We start from the raw sequence: 21,783 nt of genomic DNA, 5'->3' as shown, positions 1-21,783 counted from the left end.
TGAGCACATTTTCTGTTTAGCATTTGAATAGTCCCTTTAAGGTATAAGTACTCATGTATTCAACATATTTTGTTGTGTAGAGATCTGAAAGAAGAGAGGGAGGTAGCTTTTAGACCATTTGAGAAAAGTTGTACTGTTTGTGGGGGGGGTCACTGTGAAGAAGCAGACAGGTGAGGCATCACAGCCACTGTGCAAACTGATCTAAAAGGGTGATAACAGTGTTAGGAGGCTGCACCGTGTAAGTGGGAAACAGCAGAGACAGTTGTGTGTCAGGGGTCTCCCTCACATATCATCTTGAGTTTTCTTTCCAGAAGTGTTGTTCAGCTGGAGGTTAAGGACTTTGTTTATCTGGGGTTTCTTAGTATCCAGGAGTGGATTAGTTTAGGCTGTTGGACATCATGGTTAAGTGTCATGTTCAGGGCAAGTCTGGAGCCCTGCACAGTGAAGCTGTGTCTCCAAAACGTGCTCGGACTTCTTGAGCACCAGGTGTGCAGAGTCACTCAAACAGGCTTTGCTGTATTTGTGTTGCCAAAGTTGCTCCAGTGAGTCCCAAGTGGGTTTGACTTGCTGTATACACAGTATAAATGGGTGTCTGAGTAATCCCAGACAGAAATATGATAAAACTAAGTGAGAAATACATTTTTTTCCCACTATTAAATGCCTTGCTTTGTTTCCTGGAAGAACTCCATTGACCCTATTTGAGTTTAGTTTCCCCACTGACTCTTTTGTGTTGAAGTCAAAAATGGTGAAAGGTGCAAGCAGGTGTCCTGTGTGAGGTGCATAACTTTGCAAGGGTTTTGTGTGGCTGGGAAACCACAGAAACACTGCATCTCTGCTGGAGGTGTCAAAGAAGTGCTTCTAGCAACTAAGGTAGATGTGATAATATCCTATAGAAAAAAAAAATATTTTTAACTGCTGCTTTGCTTTAGCTAACGCAAATGTACACAGCTTTGGTTTCTCTGAGATATTTTCAAGTCTTTACAGGGAGAGATACCTGGAGTCCCCAAAGCCTGGATGAAGTCAATGTCTGACTCTCTTACTGACATTTCTGAATTTTATTAGCACAGTCTTCAGTATCCCCAGCCAGCATCTATTGCCATGTATTCTTTGGGCAAATAGATGATCCTTTGTAGCTGAAGAAATCTGAAGCCTGTATCAGGATTGGTACAGATACATAAATCCCTCAATTCGACGTCGATCAGATGCTGAGAAGAGTCCTCAGGACTGTTTATAATATTTCCGCTCTCAGTGCTCAGTTTGAGAGCTTAGCTCTCAAAGAATGACAAGTGGCCTGCCCAAAAGCAGAGCTTGTTAAAATGCTTCAGGAGTGGCAAGTGAAAACACATGGAACGAGTGTCTAGACACCACTTGGGCCATCTGGGTGAGTCACCACTTCTGCACTCAGCAGCTGTACGGAGACACAGCTGAAGTTGCTTTTAAACTGCCTCCCTCTTGCTGCTTTTCCATTCTCTGTCTTGGGTTTCAATTTAACTTAAACTAAAAATAAATGCTAACCCATATTGTACAAGACCAAAAAAAAAAGGCACGGTATCTTTGTTTCCTACACAAGCTCATGTATAATCTGAATTAAAATGACAGGGACAGTCGCTTTGGGAGCAAGAGAAAGGAAAGCAGAAGAACTCTTGTGGCTCTGTGGAATGATCAAACCAAATGCACAGCAGAGCAGTGGTTTGCTCTGAAACTTTAGAGGTCAAACTTCATCAGCCTCAAGGCTGGGAAGGTTTTGGTGATGAGAAAGAGCTTTAAACCTGGTTTATTTCCTGTTATGTACCAAAGTTTACAAATCTGTATTTTAAATGAGACAATTGCATGTGAAGGGATTTGAATGGTGGTTGCTTTTTTGCTTGGCAAAGGGCCTACCAGTGATTATGTTCAGCAGGTCTATACAGATGGCTGTACACATACCTAAGTTATTCAAGGACACCTGAGATCATCCTTGGAGAGAAGAAGAGTTTTCTTCATTGTGAACAGTTTATGCTTTATTGAAGTGGCGTGGTGAAGAAAGATGCCAGATGATTATGACTGTTATCAAAGCTCTTAACCCTCCAAATATTTTGAAAGGAGAGCAACATGAGCTATTTGATAGATGCTTAGTTTGCTTGCTTTGTTTATCAGAAGGTGAATATTGCACAGATTGTTATAACTTGAGATGTTTGCTTTTCCTGTGTATGCCTTTTTTTTGTATGGTTTATCACTGTAAAAGCCGGTGTATTTCTTCTGTGGGCAATTCCCCTGCATATTCTGATTTTGTTGATTTGAAATGTCAATAGAAACAGATGCAGAACACTAATTTTAACGAGCAGCCAGCTTCCAGAGCTCCAGAACATCTAATTTAATGGTTTATCCAATCTTGTAACACCTTGTAAGGTTTTTGTTCAATGGAGCCCTTTTGTCAAATTGAGAGTAATTGTCCTTATTGTTTTACAGGCACCTACTAAAAGTAAGATGCTAACAGATACTTAATTAGCGATTTCACATATATTTAATTGGAGATGAAAGCATTTTCAGGCAGTCCAGGGCTTGATCTTTTAAAAACTATTACTGTTGGATTTCATAGTGTCTGCTGGAGATTTGTATATGGGAAACATGCTGCAAATTCAATGAGTTCTTAAAGTAATTTTATCTCATGGCTTTAAAAGTTTATGTTCTTTTTGTGTTCAGCTTGTTAAAGTTAATAATTCAGAATTTCCAGATCTAGTAGTTCAGAATTTCAGGCCCTCTTGTTGAGTTACATACTAAAGAATAAAATCCTTCAAATTTTAGGGTTTATATAAATGAATTTAGGGTGAATATACTTGAGTGCACCATTCACAACCCGTAGCTGGTATAAGACCCACCAAAATAATTTGCCTACTCTCTGGTCTGCCCCGCCTTTAATGGATACTTTCCTTTGAGCATGTTACAAAGAACATGTGCAGCCACCTGTAAATTTTGCTTTTAGCATCACTTTCCAATTTTTTTCATAGAATGAACTTTACAAAATTTGCCTTAGTGAACTCTTCACAATGCAAATCATTCAGATTTGCGTTGAAATCTACAGATGGAGATAATTTATTAAACTCCTTACCAGCTTCACATTTTATCTATGATACCCTCAGAATTTTTCTGACTTCAGTCAGAAAGTAGCATTGAGTACAAAGAGACTTGGTAAATAAGTTTGTATTCATTATGCCACTATTCCGTACTGGTACTTGGGGTAAAATCCAGGTCATTTACCAGATGCGCATCTGGGATCTTCAGGAGTAGACTGCAAAGGAAAGCGAAATGCATTTTTTTCCTGCTCTTTCCTGGGCCAGATCATTCTGGGTTTGTATGTCTGTTACCCATTTGGAAAGTGGAAGTAATGATTCCCAGCTTCCTTTTGAATTGTTATTGTTGTGTCACACTTCTCACCATTTTTCCTGGCTTTATTGCATTACAATTTCCCTGCAACCTATCTATGCCTGTTGAGAGTTATCTTGACAGTGCACTTGTGCACCCTCCACGGCCTCTTTGCCCAGGGCCTCTGTGTGCAGCCTGATCATCTAACGTAAATGTTGGGGACATTTTCATACCTGTCAGCTGTGTCACAAGTGAATGTCATTTCCCCAGAGCAAATGGAAACTTAAGGAATTATGCAGCAATAAAAGAAATAATTGAAGCCGGATGAGCTTTAGATCTCAGTTTCATATTTGTCTTGAACTCTGAGGAAAACTTTGGTTTGAGAGAATGAACATGGTTCCTGCCAAGTACAATCCTTGCTCTATGGTTTATTTGAGAATATTATCTGCTATATTCGAGTTTTGCTGTAGACACAGGAATGCATCTAAATTAATTTAGAACAGAGGCGAAAGATGATTAATATTTGAGATAATTAAAACTTGCTTCTAAATAGATTTCCCTGGGAAATCTCTCTGGAGATTTGTCTAATTACATTGGTGCCAAAATATAGTAAATAAAAAATAAATCCCTGTTTTGTTATTTTCAGAAATGACAGGAGAAAAGTGTACTTGATAGTCATATCAGGAACAATAACGTGATAAGATTTTTGTTTATTTAGTAACAAATTACCTACTGTGTGCAGGTTTAATGATGATAGCTTTTAGTCTTCCAAGAGAATGTGAGGACCATTTCTCTGAAACCAAATAGAGTGGATTTCAGCAGGTAATTTCCTCTTAATTATAATGTTGAAGAAAAATGACTGATTCAGAGAATGCCGGGGGGAAGTTGTATAATCACCTTTGTTATGCTATGATCTCTGAAATTTCTCATGTTTTCAAGGATTTGCACTCTTTAATGTGCATGGTCCCATAAAATACTTTTAACTGTTAACATGGTCTTTCATATATTACTTCACTAAACACCAAAATACATCTGGCAGGCCCAGTTCTGAATTGTTAAAGGTGCTGGCTTGCCAGCGGCACTGGAGCAGTGTACTGGCTAATAAACCCTTCCTGGGCTGGATTTCCTTGGAGGGCTCAAAGAGGCAATGGCCTCATCGCTGCTGCAGTTAAAATCATCCAGAGGAGCAGCTGTGAAAGTCTCCCCAGAAACTCTGTGAATGACTCGGTTGCATCCAGCCCCGTCTCACTTCTCTTTATGTGCAAGGTATTACGTGCACAGGTTTATGCATGGGGAGGAAGGTTGAGGTGGCCTGGCTGCCTTGACCTCTGTCTTACTCTTTTAGTGCTAGACTTAAGTATTCTTGTTCTTGTAATAGCTGTAAAATTGATACCATCAATTAAATTCTTACAAGCTACCTATAATTTTTAATTCAAATAAATATTCTTCGCTGAAGGGTCACTTTTCTCACATCAAAGTATGGTTTCTTCATTGAACAGTCCTACTACTCATCAGAAGTTAATATGGCAAAATCTGACACCATGTTATACAGCTCTGTAGCATGCATTAGCATGATGTAAAATACCTGTGTTAGATCCATTCAAGTAAAGTTTTTAGTTTTGACTATGTATTTTGACTGAGCATTTTAGTGCACTTTCATTGTATCAACAAAATGTTGATATGATATAGTGAGCTTAAACCACTTTTGCAGCTGTTTCTATTGCTGTTTACGAAAGTAAATTTCCTGTTTCCTTGTAGTTAGTAGCTGACATGGTACACTGAATATATTCTCAATAACAGCAAAGCTGCTTTATACCATGTTATTGAATACAGATGAAAATTACCAGTTCACTATTAATGAAACTGTGGGCTCTAATATTTTGTCTGTTTAAATACAAAGTGAAGGTCAAAACCAAATCTGAGGTCTAGACTCAGACGCATCAAGAAACTGAAATCATACCGATGATAGGACCTTGAGTTTCTAAGTGCTTCTCTGAATCTACTCCTAAATATATTTAGCAAATAACCTAGTTTGAATTTTGTGAAATGTCCCAAGTGTCTACATATCCAGATAACACAGACTTTGGTCTGCTGAAAAATAGTTATTCAGACATCAGTGTGCAAAAACCCCTCTTTCTTTGCTTTAAACACCTTCTTTGATGCCCCTTTTTCTTACAGCTCTCCAGTACATAGTTTATATTTGTACTGGCTTCACTGCCTTAGGAACCTGCTGCTACGTCACCTTTCAATCTTTGAAAACAATGGATTACTATCAATACTGTTGAAGGGGCACTCACTGAGAACGGAAGTAACCTGTTAAAATTTAATGTCTCCAGACAACCTTTGTAACAAGTTGATGGTACAATTAATCTCATCTGAAAAGAGGTTGGGCGATTCCTGCCAGAAGTGTCTGCTGCTTTTAAGTTAGATGGGTGCCAGAAATCATCCTGCTGCTAGCAGAGAAGCTCCTCAGGGCACACGTGGGAAAGCCTTCATTGAACAGTCCTACTACTCATCAGAAGTTAATATGGCAAAATCTGACACCATGTTATACAGCTCTGTAGCATGCATTAGCATGATGTAAAATACCTGTGTTAGATCCATTCAAGTAAAGTTTTTAGTTTTGACTATGTATTTTGACTGAGCATTTTAGTGCACTTTCATTGTATCAACAAAATGTTGATATGATATAGTGAGCTTAAACCACTTTTGCAGCTGTTTCTATTGCTGTTTACGAAAGTAAATTTCCTGTTTCCTTGTAGTTAGTAGCTGACATGGTACACTGAATATATTCTCAATAACAGCAAAGCTGCTTTATACCATGTTATTGAATACAGATGAAAATTACCAGTTCACTATTAATGAAACTGTGGGCTCTAATATTTTGTCTGTTTAAATACAATGTAAAGGTCAAAACCAAATCTGAGGTCTAGACTCAGACGCATCAAGAAACTGAAATCATACCGATGATAGGACCTTGAGTTTCTAAGTGCTTCTCTGAATCTACTCCTAAATATATTTAGCAAATAACCTAGTTTGAATTTTGTGAAATGTCCCAAGTGTCTACATATCCAGATAACACAGACTTTGGTCTGCTGAAAAATAGTTATTCAGACATCAGTGTGCAAAAACCCCTCTTTCTTTGCTTTAAACACCTTCTTTGATGCCCCTTTTTCTTACAGCTCTCCAGTACATAGTTTATATTTGTACTGGCTTCACTGCCTTAGGAACCTGCTGCTACGTCACCTTTCAATCTTTGAAAACAATGGATTACTATCAATACTGTTGAAGGGGCACTCACTGAGAACGGAAGTAACCTGTTAAAATTTAATGTCTCCAGACAACCTTTGTAACAAGTTGATGGTACAATTAATCTCATCTGAAAAGAGGTTGGGCGATTCCTGCCAGAAGTGTCTGCTGCTTTTAAGTTAGATGGGTGCCAGAAATCATCCTGCTGCTAGCAGAGAAGCTCCTCAGGGCACAGGTGGGAAAGCGGCTGTTGCAGCAGGGCCTGGGGTGCTAACAGGGAACTGTGGAGATCCCAGGGACAAGCATTGCCACCCATTTTGCTTTTTGAGACTTGGTTAGCATCACACAGGTTGGCGCAAGCTGCCAGGGCCCTCCCGTCTCTCTGACGTGGGAGCAGCTGCCTGTTAGGCTGTGCTTACAGGCACGGTGTTACTCCACGTCCTCTGAAGGTCCCTGGAGGGTGACTGCTGGAATGGGATCATTGGAATATAATGGATACTTTAAGAATCTTCATTCTTCACAATAAATGTTATTTATTCAGGCAGTTAGTGTTAAAACAGTTAAATCGGGTAAATAGCCTCCTATTAGAAAATGCTGAGTTACTGATCTGAAAAATTCATCTACTATACTCTCTGGTAATGCCTCTTCTGATTCCCCTTTTAATTTGGTATTTCTGGGTGCAGATGCATGCAGACAATTTGTGACACGCGCATGGGCTGTCTGTGCCTGTTCCTTGTCATTGAAAGAGGGTTTGAACAGTGGGGAGGGTTTGTTACGGAGCTACTAATCCGTTTGCAAAACTGCATTTTCTGTTACCACTGATATGACAAATATATTCTCCTTTTTGTTTTCTGATGTTGTGCTTAGAGCCAGCTCTGATACCTAATAGTAAGTGGCATTGGTAATGCTCAGCCTCCTGCTGAGAGGGAGAAGCCCTCTGTTACAGGTGGGGAGGGCCACAGGTGTCCGGTCACTTCACACAAGCAACTTGTGACCATCTCAGCCCTGCAGAGCGGGGCAGGCTCACCTCTTCAATGAGGAAGGCATGGATGTGAGCTTTTAGATGGTTGTGCCAAAATTGCGAGACCTGTACAGTTCAGCCACAGAAAGAGCGTGTGTTGAAATGTATTTGGAAGCACTGCAGGCCCTATAATCTCTGTGTTTTACTTCTTAGAGATGAGGATTTTGAAATGTATTAGTTCTTCATCACTCGGCTTTGGTGAAAAGTAAAACCTTCAGATGCTGCTGTTTGATTTGTATGTAAAAAAGTTCATTTAGGCTGCATGGTGGGTTTGCCCAGGCAATCTGCTGCTGTTTTCATTCTGTTTTCTCTAAAAGAGAAGCGTGTGAATGTCACATAGGCTGCACTGTCCTATATGCAGGAGTATAGTCTGACTTTTCAGAAAATAATATAACACACATCTTCCCATCTTCAGCAACAAGACACTGTAACTTTCAGGGCAAGCTGAATAAGTGTTGGAGTTTTTAGAGTATTTAGAAGTTTCTTGAACTTCAAAGGAGTTTTTATAATATGTTAAAATATTTTTGAAAGGTGTATTAACTAACCTTAAGCCGTGCCCATCTTCTGTTATTTAAAAATTTCAGTAGTTATAAAACAGACCACTGCTTCTGTCTGTATTTATGTAGAGGAGTTCTTCAGCTCTCTTCTTTCCAAACCTCTGGTCATTTTTCTTACTGGACCTCTCAGATGTCACTGTAAGATATTCTGCGAGGAGGCGGGGGGGATGCTTAGTAACAAACCCAGTTCTGAGGAAGGCAAACTGCAAGTTTTGTTTGTGGTGGTCTGTTTACCAATGTTGCATTTTAATCCTTTACTAACTTCATGAGATGTGTAAAAATACAAAAATATGCAAGTTGCTTTGTTTTTGCCTTACAGGGCACACCAGCAAGTCGAGTCCGATACAAAGTAGATGTTGTCCAGTTTCCTTACAGTGCCAGCATTTTTGATGTGGATGAAAACTCAGGACGTGTAGTAACCCGAGTAAACCTAAATGAAGAGCCAAGTACAGTGTTTAAGGTATGAACTCATATAGCTGTATATTGTCAGTAAACGTTGCCTGCATTTGATGGAGTTCCTTTTATCTTCGTGTTTCTCTGTGTTGCTTTATATTGCATAGAAAGATCTGAAATTTTTATTTTGTTTGTTTCTTTATTTCCTTAATTTCTTCCTGGCACATGTTTCGTGCCTTTTTGATTTCAGAAACATTTTGAATGGATGTGATTGCTACTGTTAGGAGGGCAGAAGAAACAGAGAGGCAGCTGAAGGAAACCTCAGTTTTTGAAAGTTACCTTGCTGATCTCTTTGTTTTCAACAGGGCTGTCAGCGTAGCAATTTTGTGAGAACTTTGTAAGAATGGCGAGATATCTTGTAAAGAAAGTTACTGCACAGTTGGATAGCTTGGGACTTCCTGTTCACAAGTGCTGTAATGTAAAAACATTGGCTTTGAGGAGACTTAAATTACTGTTGCGTTGTTATTGTTCCTGAAGAGTCTCAAGTGTAGTTAGTGTGGAGTAAGTTATGATTTTAATCAAAATCATTGAGACAGATCTCCCCTCTTAAATCCGTGAGTGGAGGGGGTAGTTAAAAATGAAAATTGAAGTGTGTCAGTAAGCAAAAAAAAATGTATCTATAATATGTGGGGGTTTCTGTGTAATTTCCCTACTTGGAAACTGCCCACCTTCTGTACGGTCATTAAGGTGTGTTTTGTTTCTTCTTTCAGTTAATTTTTGAAATGAGGATTAAAGAGAGGTTTATTTGCATACTTTTCCATTATAAGGAATAAAGCTGTCCACTGTTTTCCTCTTCTGAGTGTCCTGTCAAGCACTACTGTCAGCTTGAGTAGCAATGAAATGCTGTTGCTGTTTTAGGAATTTAGGACAGTGCTAATTTGAGTTCTTTTTAGTTTTTAACTAACGTAGTGAAACTCAAAGGGGAAGAGAATTGTCTCTTGGTTAACATCACTGGAGTGTAGCTTTTCTGTTGTTGCACTTTTTATTTTTACTTCTCAGTAATTATTTTGTGTGGCTGTTTTCTGAAGCTGTGATACATAACACGCAGGTGATGTACACATGGACATGGAGCTACATTTCTATATGAAGACTGCTCTATATTAGGGCAGACCAATGGTAAATTTAGCAGAGCATTACTTTTCAGAAAATATGGATGCTTAGGGAAGAAGCACAGAAAAGACTCCAGAAATCACTGGAGACTTTGAGTTGGTATTTACATCTAGACCATTGGGTTGTATCTGCCACTGAATCTTCTGTGATTTTTTCCAGTCCATTTTTAACATACTCATACTTTCTGCAATTACGATATCTTGCACTGGTGAGTTCCCTAATATATTGGCTGAAAAAATGCCTTCTTTTGTTTTAAGCCAGCTCTTCAACGACCTAATTTGAGAATAGCTTGGACTCGCAGAAATGAGTTGAAAACCCTTTGCTAGAATGAGGTGCTGACCTGCTCCATGAAATAAGGACAAATTTAGAGAGAGAGGAAACTGGAAAACTGTCCATTACTCCATCTTCAGTGGGCTGGTCTCTCATCCTTTTGCTAGCAGATAGCTTACCTTCATATGAAAGCTGAAAACAGGTGAACCTATTTGTCCCAGCAGACAAGCACAGATTAAATAAATAGACATGAGTAAAGATCAGATAAGCAAAAGCTTTATAATACGCCGCCTTTGGAGAAGGTGGTCTGGTCTTGTCCATGTTTTAGCGTACCAAAGATCTCTTTTCTAAGAGGATTTTTTTGGAGGGGAGGTAATGTTAATTTTTTTGGTTTGATATCAGACCTCAGTTTTAAATATTAATGTCAGCAACACAGAATTCTTACCTAGCACTTTTTCCGTTTTATCGGGAGTTGTAGGTGGTTTTTCAATAAAAAATATTCCATTGCATAAATGTAGAATTGAACTATATACCGTTAAAGAAGTTGAAATTGATTCTGGAGTTCTGAGTAAGGACAGTCTGTGATTAGATGTGAAGGGAATCCCCTGAAAAATGTCCTTGAAGCTGGCAGCTTGTTTTGGAGGGGTATTTGTAGAAGACTGTTGTATTTGAATTCCAGTTTACTGTGTTTCTGTAAATTTTGTAGCAGAAGGTTCAACTTGTGGATGGCTGTCACCTTTTTCCTCTATGTTTTGTTCTTATACAATGTATGATTTGCAGTGAAAGAAAATCTCATCTGACTTGTTAGATCCTGAAAATAACAAGAAGTATTGTTGCAAGTCAACATAAAAAATGTTCTTGCCTATACTAAGAGGGTGATTTTCTGTATTGTTTATAGCTAGTGGTCATTGCGTATGATGATGGAGATCCTGTGAAGTTCAACACCACTACCGTAGAAATTGCTGTACTGCAGCCTTCAGTAATTCCACGGTTTACGCAGGATGAATACAGGTAAAGCATTTATTCATTCACATTACAACTGTTATTTTTTAAGTTGAAATAAGTTCCTGTTTGAATGCTAGTCTGAGATATGTGGGCTACGAAAATACTCTTGTCAGTGTGTGGAAGTGCTGCCTCTGCATATACCTCAACTTTTGTACCTTCTGCTGTTCACTTTGGTTCACGGAAGGAAATAAGACACAAAAATAAGGTTTGAACCAAAGCACCAAAAAAACCTTGTGTACTTCAAGCTGATAACATATTTACTGATGTTAACTCTTCTTTAGGAAACAAATTGAATGCTGCTCTGAGGAGAGAGCAGTCAGCACTCAAGTCCACCAGAAGCACGACTGTGTAAAATTACATGCAGGACTTTTTTGCAGCACTTCCCTTTGACAAAGTGAGGGTGGCAAAATACTTTAGAGTTGCTTCTTTCTCTTAGCCACAAGTTATTTGGCAGCCAGCCATTCCCTAATCATATCAGATAGTGGTGCAATTTTACCATCTTAACAGGTTGTCTTCAGCTGAAAAGATTTGGGCTGTAGGTGGCAATGACAGTGAGGAGAGGTTTGTTTGAAATTGTCCTCTCAGAAGCTGTTGAAAATGTCAGTCGTGGATAAACAAAAAATTTTGTGCATTGAAATTGTAGCTGGGATCACCGGGACTCTAGGTTGTTTCCTCCAGTCTGTCTGAGTGTGTTTTGATCCTGTACAAGAGAATTCAGACTCGACCTCTTTGACATTAGAAGCGCAGATGATAGTTATTATTACTACAAGAGTCATAATTTGATAAAGTTTACCCTCTGACAATTTAATAAAATCAACCCCATTTTATTAAAATTCAGTAAAAAAAAAAAAGTGGTGCACAGGCTGATTAGCTTGTTAAATTTTGTTACAGAGAATGCGTTCATAAACAGTTTGACATCTATATAATAATAGGAAGTGATAGGATCAATGCAACCAGCCTCCCGATATCAAGAAGTTACAGCCTTGCTGCAATATGTGCTCTTGATTCCAATGTAGCGACATAATCAGCATCAGAATATAATGAGGTTTGTACATATATTTTCAAAACAAAGTACTGCAGGAAATCAGAAAACAGAAATTGGATGTAATATTACTGGCTTCAGTAGATCCTAATGAGAGGACTTGCCCAGCTATTTTAAGGAGTTTAGACAAAAATTCATGATGTGCATTCTATTTTTCCTCATGATGAGAATACTAGCATTTTGAAGCAATACCTTAAAGCAATGAAAAATAGCAAAATACTGCCAGTCCTCTACTAATTTTGTATTTAGTCTTGAAACAATTACAAAATCTGAAGGAATAGTGCAAAATTACAAACTTTACATTTAATGATAGTGCAAATGATAATCCTTTGCTGAAGGATTTTTCTTGAGAGAGATTATTCCTGCTGCTCCTTATATTTTATTAGATATCTTCAAATGTATGAAGTGTAGTTTAGGTAATGTAGCAAAAGGTAGTCCTTTAAATAAAAGTGTTTCCATTTGTTACTGTGATTTCAGATATCGTGTCAGTGCATGCAATTTCTGAATAATATTTAACGCCTTTCTGTAATAGACTTAACCTTCTGTGTTACTATTTTCAAGAAAAAAGTGAACAGGTCCTATATGCATAGCTGTGAGGAAAAAAATATGTGTAGCTATGTTTAACAGAAGGACATGAAAATATGAGACCTTTCCAAGGTACTCCACATTTTGGGTAAATTACAAAAGATAATTTACCTAGCCTCAGGAGCCAGCCAGAGGACTGGAGCCACTAAAGAGACTCTTCACTGCTAGGGGCATACTTAGTAATGCACTTTGTTTCCTCTTTCTTTTATCACTTTATTCCGAATGGCCTTCACCTTTAAGGAGCTTGTCCTTGAATCTTGCCTGGTGACAAATGTGATCCCAAGCAGTGTGTTTTGGGAGAGGCTACAATGCAGCCACAGAGCTAAACTGCTGAGGCCAAATACAGCATGAGTCCAGCCTCAGGACGACTTGGAGCACAGTGTGGTCCACCTCTGCGATGTAGAAGAGGTATCTTGCAGTTCTCACGTCAACGAACACAGTGTCTTGTTTGCAGGATTGTGAGAAGAGACTTTAAGGTTCAGAAGCACAGGCAGAGTTTGCATTGCTGCTGAAAAATGAACTGAGCTCATGCTTCCTGAGGCCACCTTCAGCTCCAGTTTTATCCCAGGAGATGGGAACTTTATTTCACTACAGTGAAGGAAGCTTACAGTGAAAAGCGGCTCATATCCCCTAATACCCTTAGATGACAACTGAATAACCCACGTTATCTTCTCCTCCTTGCGAACTCATCAGGATAAGCTGAATAGGCTAGTTTCTCTTTCCAAAGAAATAGTGCTACTCCATTCTTGGTAAATTCTTTGATGCACACCTGTCGTAAAAAAACTCTTAAAATTTTTTGGGGGCAGCAAAGGCAATTACTCATTTTCTTCATCATCAGAAATTAAATGAAAATAACCCCATAACTTTCTGATTCAGCTCTGAGGCCCTCTCAAACATTTTTGAGCAGGACTAGTTTTGATTCCTAAGGTTTTCAGGGATTGTCACACTCTGCAAACTGCACTTTGTGTTTGGTTTCTTGACAGTGATGCAAGCTGAAACTGGCAGGTTTCATATAACCTTATTTTTCAGTTAACATAGTATATCTGTAGGGTAAATGTCAGCACAGAGTAATGGTGTTGCTTGCAAAATGATACACTGTTGGATGTGGATAGTAGAATTTCTGAAGGATTGAGAATTAGTGGCTTTAGAGTGGATTAGTATTGATCTTTGCTTGCATAATTATCATAATCTGGATGATTCCAGCATTGTTTTCTAGCTGCTTCACAAACTTCTTTCTGTGTATTTAGAAAAAGGTCACAGTTGAACAGTTTTACAGAATAAAGCTGCCTGCGCAGTTGCAGCATGTATTACAAATCAGAAATAAATACAGAAAATAGGAGAGAGGGGACCAGATGGCATGATCAAAAAGGCATAGCCGTGCTAGGCAGATAGGGAGATAAAAGTGCAACTCTGCCTTGAGCTGTTGGTGTGGCAGCTCTCTGCTCTGTCAGAAGTACACCAGTGCATTAGGGTCTCTGCTTGGAGTCCTGTTCATACTAAGGGAGGCTTTGATTGATTATTATCCATGTCTTAAAGTGACTTCCACAGGAGGCAGCAGTCAAGTAGATGAGAGTCAGAGATTTGCATTTTATTCTCTGGCTTTCCCTTGGCATTATTCCATAATTTGGGGCAAATGAATTAGTCTCTTTTCCCCCCCACCTTCTTTGTTTGGATTGTAAATTATACTGGAGACTTCTAAATGCTGCTGTGCTATACCTATAAAGCAGCAAAGGGAAGCTAAGAGCTCTGAGAACCATAAAATACAAGATGGAGCAGTTGCTTTATGACAAGTGAGTGATAAAATATAGTTTCTTCCTAATGACTGAGGTAGATGACCGCTAAAGTACATCAGAAAGGTATCTGCTGCAACCATTCAACTCTTCTGGTGGGAACTAGCAAGTCAAGGCCAAGCATGCCAGCAGCCTGGGTGCAGCATGCTTTTGGACGTTCCTCCTCCACGCACTCACACCCTGTTAGAAGCAGAGCAGCATCAGCCAGCAGGTCTGCATGATCTGGTCCAGCAGCTTGTGAAGATGCCACCCCAGGCGCTTGCAGGCCATTAGCATAATTAATAAGGGCCAGATGATCCATGCCTAGTGCTCCTTGCACGTGACCATCTTCTGGGGACACCGATACACTGCAAGTCCCACAGATCTGTCTCTAGTGCATCCTTAGATGTGAGCCCAACTGCCTTCACGGCACTTCAGCTGGTACTACAGGCTATCCCAGTGTTCCTAGCCCGGATCTTTGTTCTGAAGCTGCAGAATTTAACTGCATTAGCAATGTGGATCCTTCTCTACTTGGGTCCTTGTCTGTCCTTGTCATGGATATTAAACATGACTTTGAGAGAGCTGACAGCAGCAGTGCCTGCTAAATAAAGTGTTTTCCAAACCAAGCATTGGTTGCTTGTTCCACAAAAACAACGCAAAGTGTGAAGAGGCAAAAATCAAGAAGAATCAAAGGCCTATAACATGCAGACATTTAATTGTAGATGGCTAGTCCACCACTAAGCCCACTTGACCTTTTGCTGCCAGGGAAGGACACTGCTGCTGATGCTCTTCTCGCTGCATCTCCCTGCGGGGTGGTTGGCGGTCAGTCGGATCTTGCTGGTTCTCCAAAGCAGTGATGGCAGAGGGAGGCACAAGCGCCGAACCTGACGCATGGGGCAGTTGTCAGCAGTGTATGGACAAGGCCTGAGCTGCCACTTCCACTGCCTCTCTCCAGCCGACGTGACAGCCTGGAGAGCAAGGGCCTGGGGGTGCTGGGCACAGCAAGATGATGAAGAAAGGGGTGCAGGCACACAGCACATGAGACTTTCTGCATCGCTGCCCAAAACAGGCTGTGGCCATTCACACAGTTTATTAAGGTTTTTAATGCTGACTTTGATCTCATTCTGCCTAGTACTGGCGAAACAGCCACGTCTCTGGCAATAAATCACTTGCTTGGGAAAATCAAATCAACTGTTTTGAGTGCTTCTTTCCCAAGCTGTTATTTCTCTTGTCCTGACGGCTCCACCCAGATCACCTCTTGATTGAACTCCAGAGCAAGTAATTGATCCAGAAGTTTCCATTTCTTCCAAAAAGGTAATGGCAGCACTTCCATTTCTTAATTAACAGATCATAATTAGTAGTGCTATGGAACAGTGAAAACCGGATGTGAAGTGAACCTCAGATGAATATAAAGAGATTTTTTTTAGCAGGCCTGTCCTCTTTATGAGTACATTCTCATTTTAAAAAAGTAAAAGTTCAAAGGGACTTGGGATCTTTTTCTTGTTTTGTTAATTAATAAATATCACATCCTCTGCAACTAGAAGGTCATTGCTAATAGCAATGTGCTGCTGTAGCAGGAAATGAAATGTTAACCAAAATCAGTGTCACTGGTTTCTAATTATTGCCTGTGGGCACATTAAACAGGTGTTCAGCCATTTCATAGCAGAAAAAGGAAAATACTGGAAACTCTTAGCTTCTGTTAGTATTGCATTATAGGTCCCCAACCTGTTTGAAAAGATGTGTCCAGTTGTATGGTAATCTGAAGTTTGGTTCCAATATGTGAGGAAATACGTGAAGTTGCAAATTTGAGGCTATTACTTGCTGTAAATGTAGTGTGGCATTTTATTTCTCTACTAGCAACAACACTCTACTGTGAAAATGTGTTCTGGTTAAAAAGTGAGATTTTGTGACACGTGGACCTCTTGCTCAGTAGAAGATACAATGTAATGTTTTCCACTTAATTAAATCCGTCAATACTGTAGGCAGATATCATCCAAGCAAATAGCTGCGTATCATAGGATTTCACAAAACAAAATTATGGAAGCATATCAGGAGTCAGTTGGAAGTGTTATTCCAAGAGGCTTTTCCCAGTTCTCTGGTTTACTGCTGTTCAGTCAAACAGTTATTCTCATTGTGAAATAGGAAATGGGGAATCTTGCACAGCAGCCTTGAGGGTGTGGGTAGTATTTCATATTTGAAATCTCTCTAATTCGGTGCCTCCTTCAAAAAGGTGCCGTTTTGCACAGAACAGCATCCACAATGTTGCAAATGTCTGAGGCCTCATAGAAGCAACTGTGCTTTTCTTATCATGAGTATCCTACTAATTCAGTGATCCTTCTTTACAGTGCATGCGAGAGAAATACAAGTATTAAGAGAAATGAGTTATTCCAGGGAGAGGAATAGGTTGATCTATACATGTCTTAAAAAATCAGGAGTGATAAGTTCTGTTCAGAAATGAGGACAGCAGCTGAGAATGTCCTTTGTTCAAACCAAGAGCAGAACAGGGGAAAAAACCCAAACCATATACATCAGGGATTTGGAGGGGGAGGGACCATTTTTGTGTTGTAGGAAACAGTGAGGTTTCCAAAACTATTTTCTTACTGACTTACTTACTTGTCTCTGACATGTTGCTTTGAGAAGTCATAACTGGTTTCCTATAAGTAAAATGGCATTATTCAGGGGATCAAGATGCTTCCTAAATGAAACCATGTGCCAAAGTGGCAGGATATAAACTTCTGCCTTAGATGCAGTTGGTTTTTCATCAGGCAGCTCGTGAGCTGTATTTCTTTAAGCCTCTGTTTACTTAAGTTTTCTTTTTTCCTTCCTATTACAGCTCACTGCCATTTTAAGTAGTTGCTCAGTGAGGGGGTCATTTCCCCCTTCTTGTAACAGGAGTGCACAGGATTTTAGTTTTGTCCCTCAAAAGTGTTTTGTTTAGTGATGGTAGATTTTAAGAGTATCCATTTGGGTAATCCTTCTCCCAGGATATCCAGGTCTTAACACTGCTTCTCCCACCTTTCCCATAATGGAATTTACTCTTACATTTTATGAATGAAAGACGTGAAAAAGAGTGAAATACCACTGGCAAAGTTTTTGATGCAGCACTTCTGAGGTGGCGGGAAAAATAGTCAATGTTTTCCTCAAACTGAAGCTAGAGGAATGATGCATAGGTTCCAACATGCATTTTTAATTTGCCTCACATGTCAGTGGCAGCTTGGCTTCAGGAAAATATGTGTGATTTGCCTTTGGAATTGATGTTTTATGGTGGTGTTCTCCTGGTACTTTTTGTTTTGTAATAAAAAATAAGAAAGCACGCTTTAGCATGTGGTTATAAAGGTTAGGAAATTAAATTATTTCCACAGTAGATACTGAAGCATGGTTTGCCATTGAAAAATGAGCGAGTTAGCAGATGATTACAGTGTAGCAGAAGCAGCACCCTTTTTTTCTGGTTTTCCTTGGTTTAGTAGTGCTACATTGGATTTTATTAAAATCTTCTACTTCTTTTTACCAAATGAAAAGGAAATTCTAATTTTATGTAATTTTTTTTTTCAATGAAATATGATGGTGAAATAAATCTAGCTGCATGTTACCTGGTTATACCAGAAGAGGTAAGCACAGGGTCCAGGTCCGTGCAGGGCATCTGCCTTCCTGTGCTTGGTGAGGATGAGGGTCAGAGCTTTCAACACCATGTTGCAGTTTAATGTAATATAGAACTAAGTCACTCTGGGACTGAATATGGAATAGAAATAATACACAACTGTAGTATTAAACCCTATTGGCTTTCGGCAGTGTGTTATGAGAGCGCAAAGCCACGGCGTTATCCTTGGTCTTAGAATTGATCCTATCGATACCCCTCTGCCTGAGCAATTCAAGTATGTGAATGTGTCCTGCATTGTGCTTGATGGGAATTTTTTTTTCCTTTTTGCTTCTGTAGTGATCCTGACAGAAATTTTCATGTCTTCATCCTTAGCTTTAATTTAGGAAGATTGGTGGGATAACACAAACGCATTATGCCTGATGACAGAGAGTTCACGGGAACAAAAGTTGACATTTGGTTTAAAAAATAATAGGTTATGACAGGAGTTCACTGTAACAATGTCCAGATTCCCTTGTCATCTGTTTTAGAGATAAATACCATGAAAAGGTCAGAATGTCTTGAACTAATTTGAGAATTGAGACAGAAAGTGAGGATATTAAGTACAGTAAGGAATACATAATCCTTTCAGGACACTTTGAAGATAAACTGCTTGAAAAATACATCTAATTAAGAAGAAAATATTCTTTTCCAGAAAAAAAGAATCACTGTCTGACAAACTGTTCAGATTGTTACAGTTGCACTTACTGGAAACTGAGAATTTGTGAAATTGTTCAATTATTGCTCTAAAATGTGGCTAGGTCCTTCTTTTTTTGAGCAAGGACAGGAAGCCAAGATAGTCTAAACGCGTTGGTGAAAGGATTAAAAGAGCTGCCATCATGATGTTTACTTCTTGCTCTCGTTTCTTTACTTTTAGTTTTGCTGCACCAGTTAGAAACTTGTACATTTTTTTCACAATTTTAAAAAGTCAGCTGCATACCCAGACCAATTTAAGTGTTTCTGTTTGTAGAGCTTTTATTAGCTATTTTAGTTTCCATATAACTTCACTGTTAGCTCGCTTCATTTTAGACACTCTAGTGCTCTGTCTACACTTGACTTTTCTCCAGAAAAATATATAAATTAAATTGTTTTTAATGGCTTACATAAATTCTCTTTAATGCAAAGCATCAGACGGACAAAAAGCCAAATGAAGTCACTTCCCATGAGGAGTCGAATGAAAAGAGTCTGTGCAGGAATGAGTAAGCTGCTCATAAGCATGTTTCAAATAGAAGAGGGTGGAATAGCTTCAGGTAAAATGACCTTGAGATTTAAAAGTAGCTAAGGCCAAAACGCTTTAAGAAGCTGTAATGTGAGAGAAGGTAGGGAGGCGATTTTATCAGGAGAGGTCCAAATGACATTTGGACAAGTTGAGCTAAGAATCTTAGCAATGTAATTAAAAAAAAAAATTAAGTTCTGAGGTATGCTTATGGACCTCCATGAACTAAAATATAATCCACAAAATAGAGTCAACTGAAGTGTCTAATTCAGAGTACATACACGTCACACTATTAAACTAAACCAATTTTCCAATTTATTACTGGGTTTGCTGGCTTTAAATTTAATTTTTTATTAAATCTCATGTTCGTGCTTTTGGAGATAGAAAAGTTTCATGGTGAATTTAAAGCATGTTGGATATCAGGCAAATTGAAAAACAGATGAGAGTCTGACGTGTTTAGCAAAGGGAAAAAAGAAGCAGAAAGAAGAGAGGAAAAGTTAAAATTTCACTTTGGACATTAAAAATAGTTATGCCCTGCAATGTATTTGGTATGTGTTCAGTCTCCTTTTCCCCCTCTGATCAAGATACGGATACTTGAGATATAGCAAATTAAAAGATATTATTCTTTTACAATTTGTATCCTTTTTCAGTGTTTTTGTGTATAAATAATGACTTCATTTTAATCCTGTTGTTCTTCTAGTTTGGGGTTGCTTTTTTTTTTTTTTTCTGAGGGGCAAACACATTTTGTGGCATGGTTTCATACTGAAGCAGTAAGCAATGCAATAGAGGCCTCAAAGAAATACAGGCAAATCTTAAACTTGTTCAGGGGTAACTAAATCAGAAGAGTGGGACAGAAGACACATTATTGAACATCTATTTTGTCAATTTTAAATTACTTTGTTCTTTCCAAATCCGAGGCCATTGGATACCAATCTTATCTCAGCATGGCACAAAGCGATTGAGGCTGCTCCTTTTCTACACTTTGCTGCCTTCATGTCCTCTTTTCCCACCACGGCTTTTCAGGAAGGGTTTGGGCAGATAGGGTGGTGTCACGCAGAGGCTGGGGATCCTACAGGGTTTTTGTTGCATCGCAGTGATGGGGGCCCCACCTGGTATCCATCCCATCCTGAATGCTAACAAGATACCATTTACTACTTCTGTGAAAGCATTAAAGTGAAGATCGACCAACTTAAATGGCACATTGCTGTGACAGTTACAGAAAAATACCATGTGAAAGAACGAAACATTGGTATAGAAATATACTTATTTTGCCATGGTCAAAAATGGTTGTGCAAAGGAAAGTGTTCAGGAGGAAAGATTAAGACTATGGGTAGACTAAGTTGCAGCTGAGGTGGCTAAAGTGTGTGTTAATTGCTGTTTATCCCATTTCACCCTAAGATTTATGGGGTGCAAGTGGATTATCATGTTAATGCATGGGGCCTTCTTACATTCAGTGACTGATTGTACGTGGATACCCATGCATGTATGTATTGGGGAGGAATATTAGAAATTACTTATTTGAGAAGGTGTTTTGTTTAGAAGCTCAAAAAGTAACTGTTTCATATAGAATATTTCTAATAAGTCAGCACTGGACTGTAAGGCAATGGCGTGCCAATCCCATGCAGGTGACAGTGACAGAAATGTACTGTCAGGTACGGTCAAAGCCTGTGGCTGGCAGGGTAATGACTATATTGGCAGTTGCACTCAGGGGCTCAATAAGGTGTTGCAAACATCATCAAACAAAAATACCTTCAGACGCTCTGAATCCTAATCATGTGTTGAAATCACAGCAGTACCCTTCCCTTTCACTATGCTGTTGGTTTTCTAAGCCTTCTCTGGGTGGCTTGGACTGGATTGCACTGCTTTGCTAGTGTCACGTCTTGTCACAAAAATAACCAGCATTTATCATCCAGTAATGCAAAATTATTGCATAAAAATGTCCTTGCCTGTCCCCTAAAAAGGCTTCAAATAGTATGTCTGCCACTTGCAAAGAAAAAAAAAAAGGCACTGTTGTACATCTTAGTCATTCAAAAATTGGAAAATAATGAACTTATCCCCAAAGAAAGCTTATTAGAGCTTGTAGTACAGGATAAAGAACAGTATATTGTCAGCTGAATACCATTGTCTTTTGCCAGTTCACTTCTCTACAGTTCAACAAAATGTTCTTAAGAGATCAGCTGTATGTTTTAATTCAGCTGATGCATTGCTCCCATTGAACCTGATCACCTTAGTTAAATCAGGGAAATGAAATCAATACAATTACTGTGGCAGTTTTCTGTCCACTCCCTCTATAGCCTCTCACAGCAAACACAAAAGCTGCTTGCTAATTGATATTGATTTCAATTCATTTTGAATTCAGCTATGTCAGAGGGGAAGTTACAAGGCCATTTCCATTAAAAAAATATGCTGAAAGTGTGCTTCAGATGAAATGTGGGTTTTGTGTAGACACTGTCATGAGGTTTTTTGTTCAAATTATATGCCTTCAGAAGAAAAAGAAAACAACATAATAGATAATGTAACATAAAAAGGA

At 39.0% G+C, this 21,783-nt stretch overlaps 1 protein-coding gene across 3 annotated transcripts in view; it reads left to right on the top strand.

Annotated features, from left to right (window-relative positions):
- The window catches only part of PCDH15 (protocadherin related 15), a 387,556-nt gene that overhangs the window by 284,436 nt on the left and 81,337 nt on the right, over window positions 1-21,783 (top strand). For all 3 annotated transcript variants that reach the window (XM_009275078.2, XM_009275076.2, XM_009275077.1), the window contains exons 21-22: window positions 8,489-8,629; window positions 10,901-11,013. In XM_009275078.2, the coding sequence (XP_009273353.1) occupies window positions 8,489-8,629; window positions 10,901-11,013 (254 nt within the window). The remainder of the gene's footprint in view (window positions 1-8,488; window positions 8,630-10,900; window positions 11,014-21,783) is intronic.

This window comes from Aptenodytes forsteri, unplaced genomic scaffold, assembly GCF_000699145.1.
Source record: "Aptenodytes forsteri isolate BGI_AS27 unplaced genomic scaffold, ASM69914v1 Scaffold320, whole genome shotgun sequence".
Taxonomy (NCBI): domain Eukaryota; kingdom Metazoa; phylum Chordata; class Aves; order Sphenisciformes; family Spheniscidae; genus Aptenodytes; species Aptenodytes forsteri.
The sequence above is the reverse complement of the archived record's forward strand: the minus strand, read 5'-3'. Positions and strand labels throughout refer to the sequence as shown.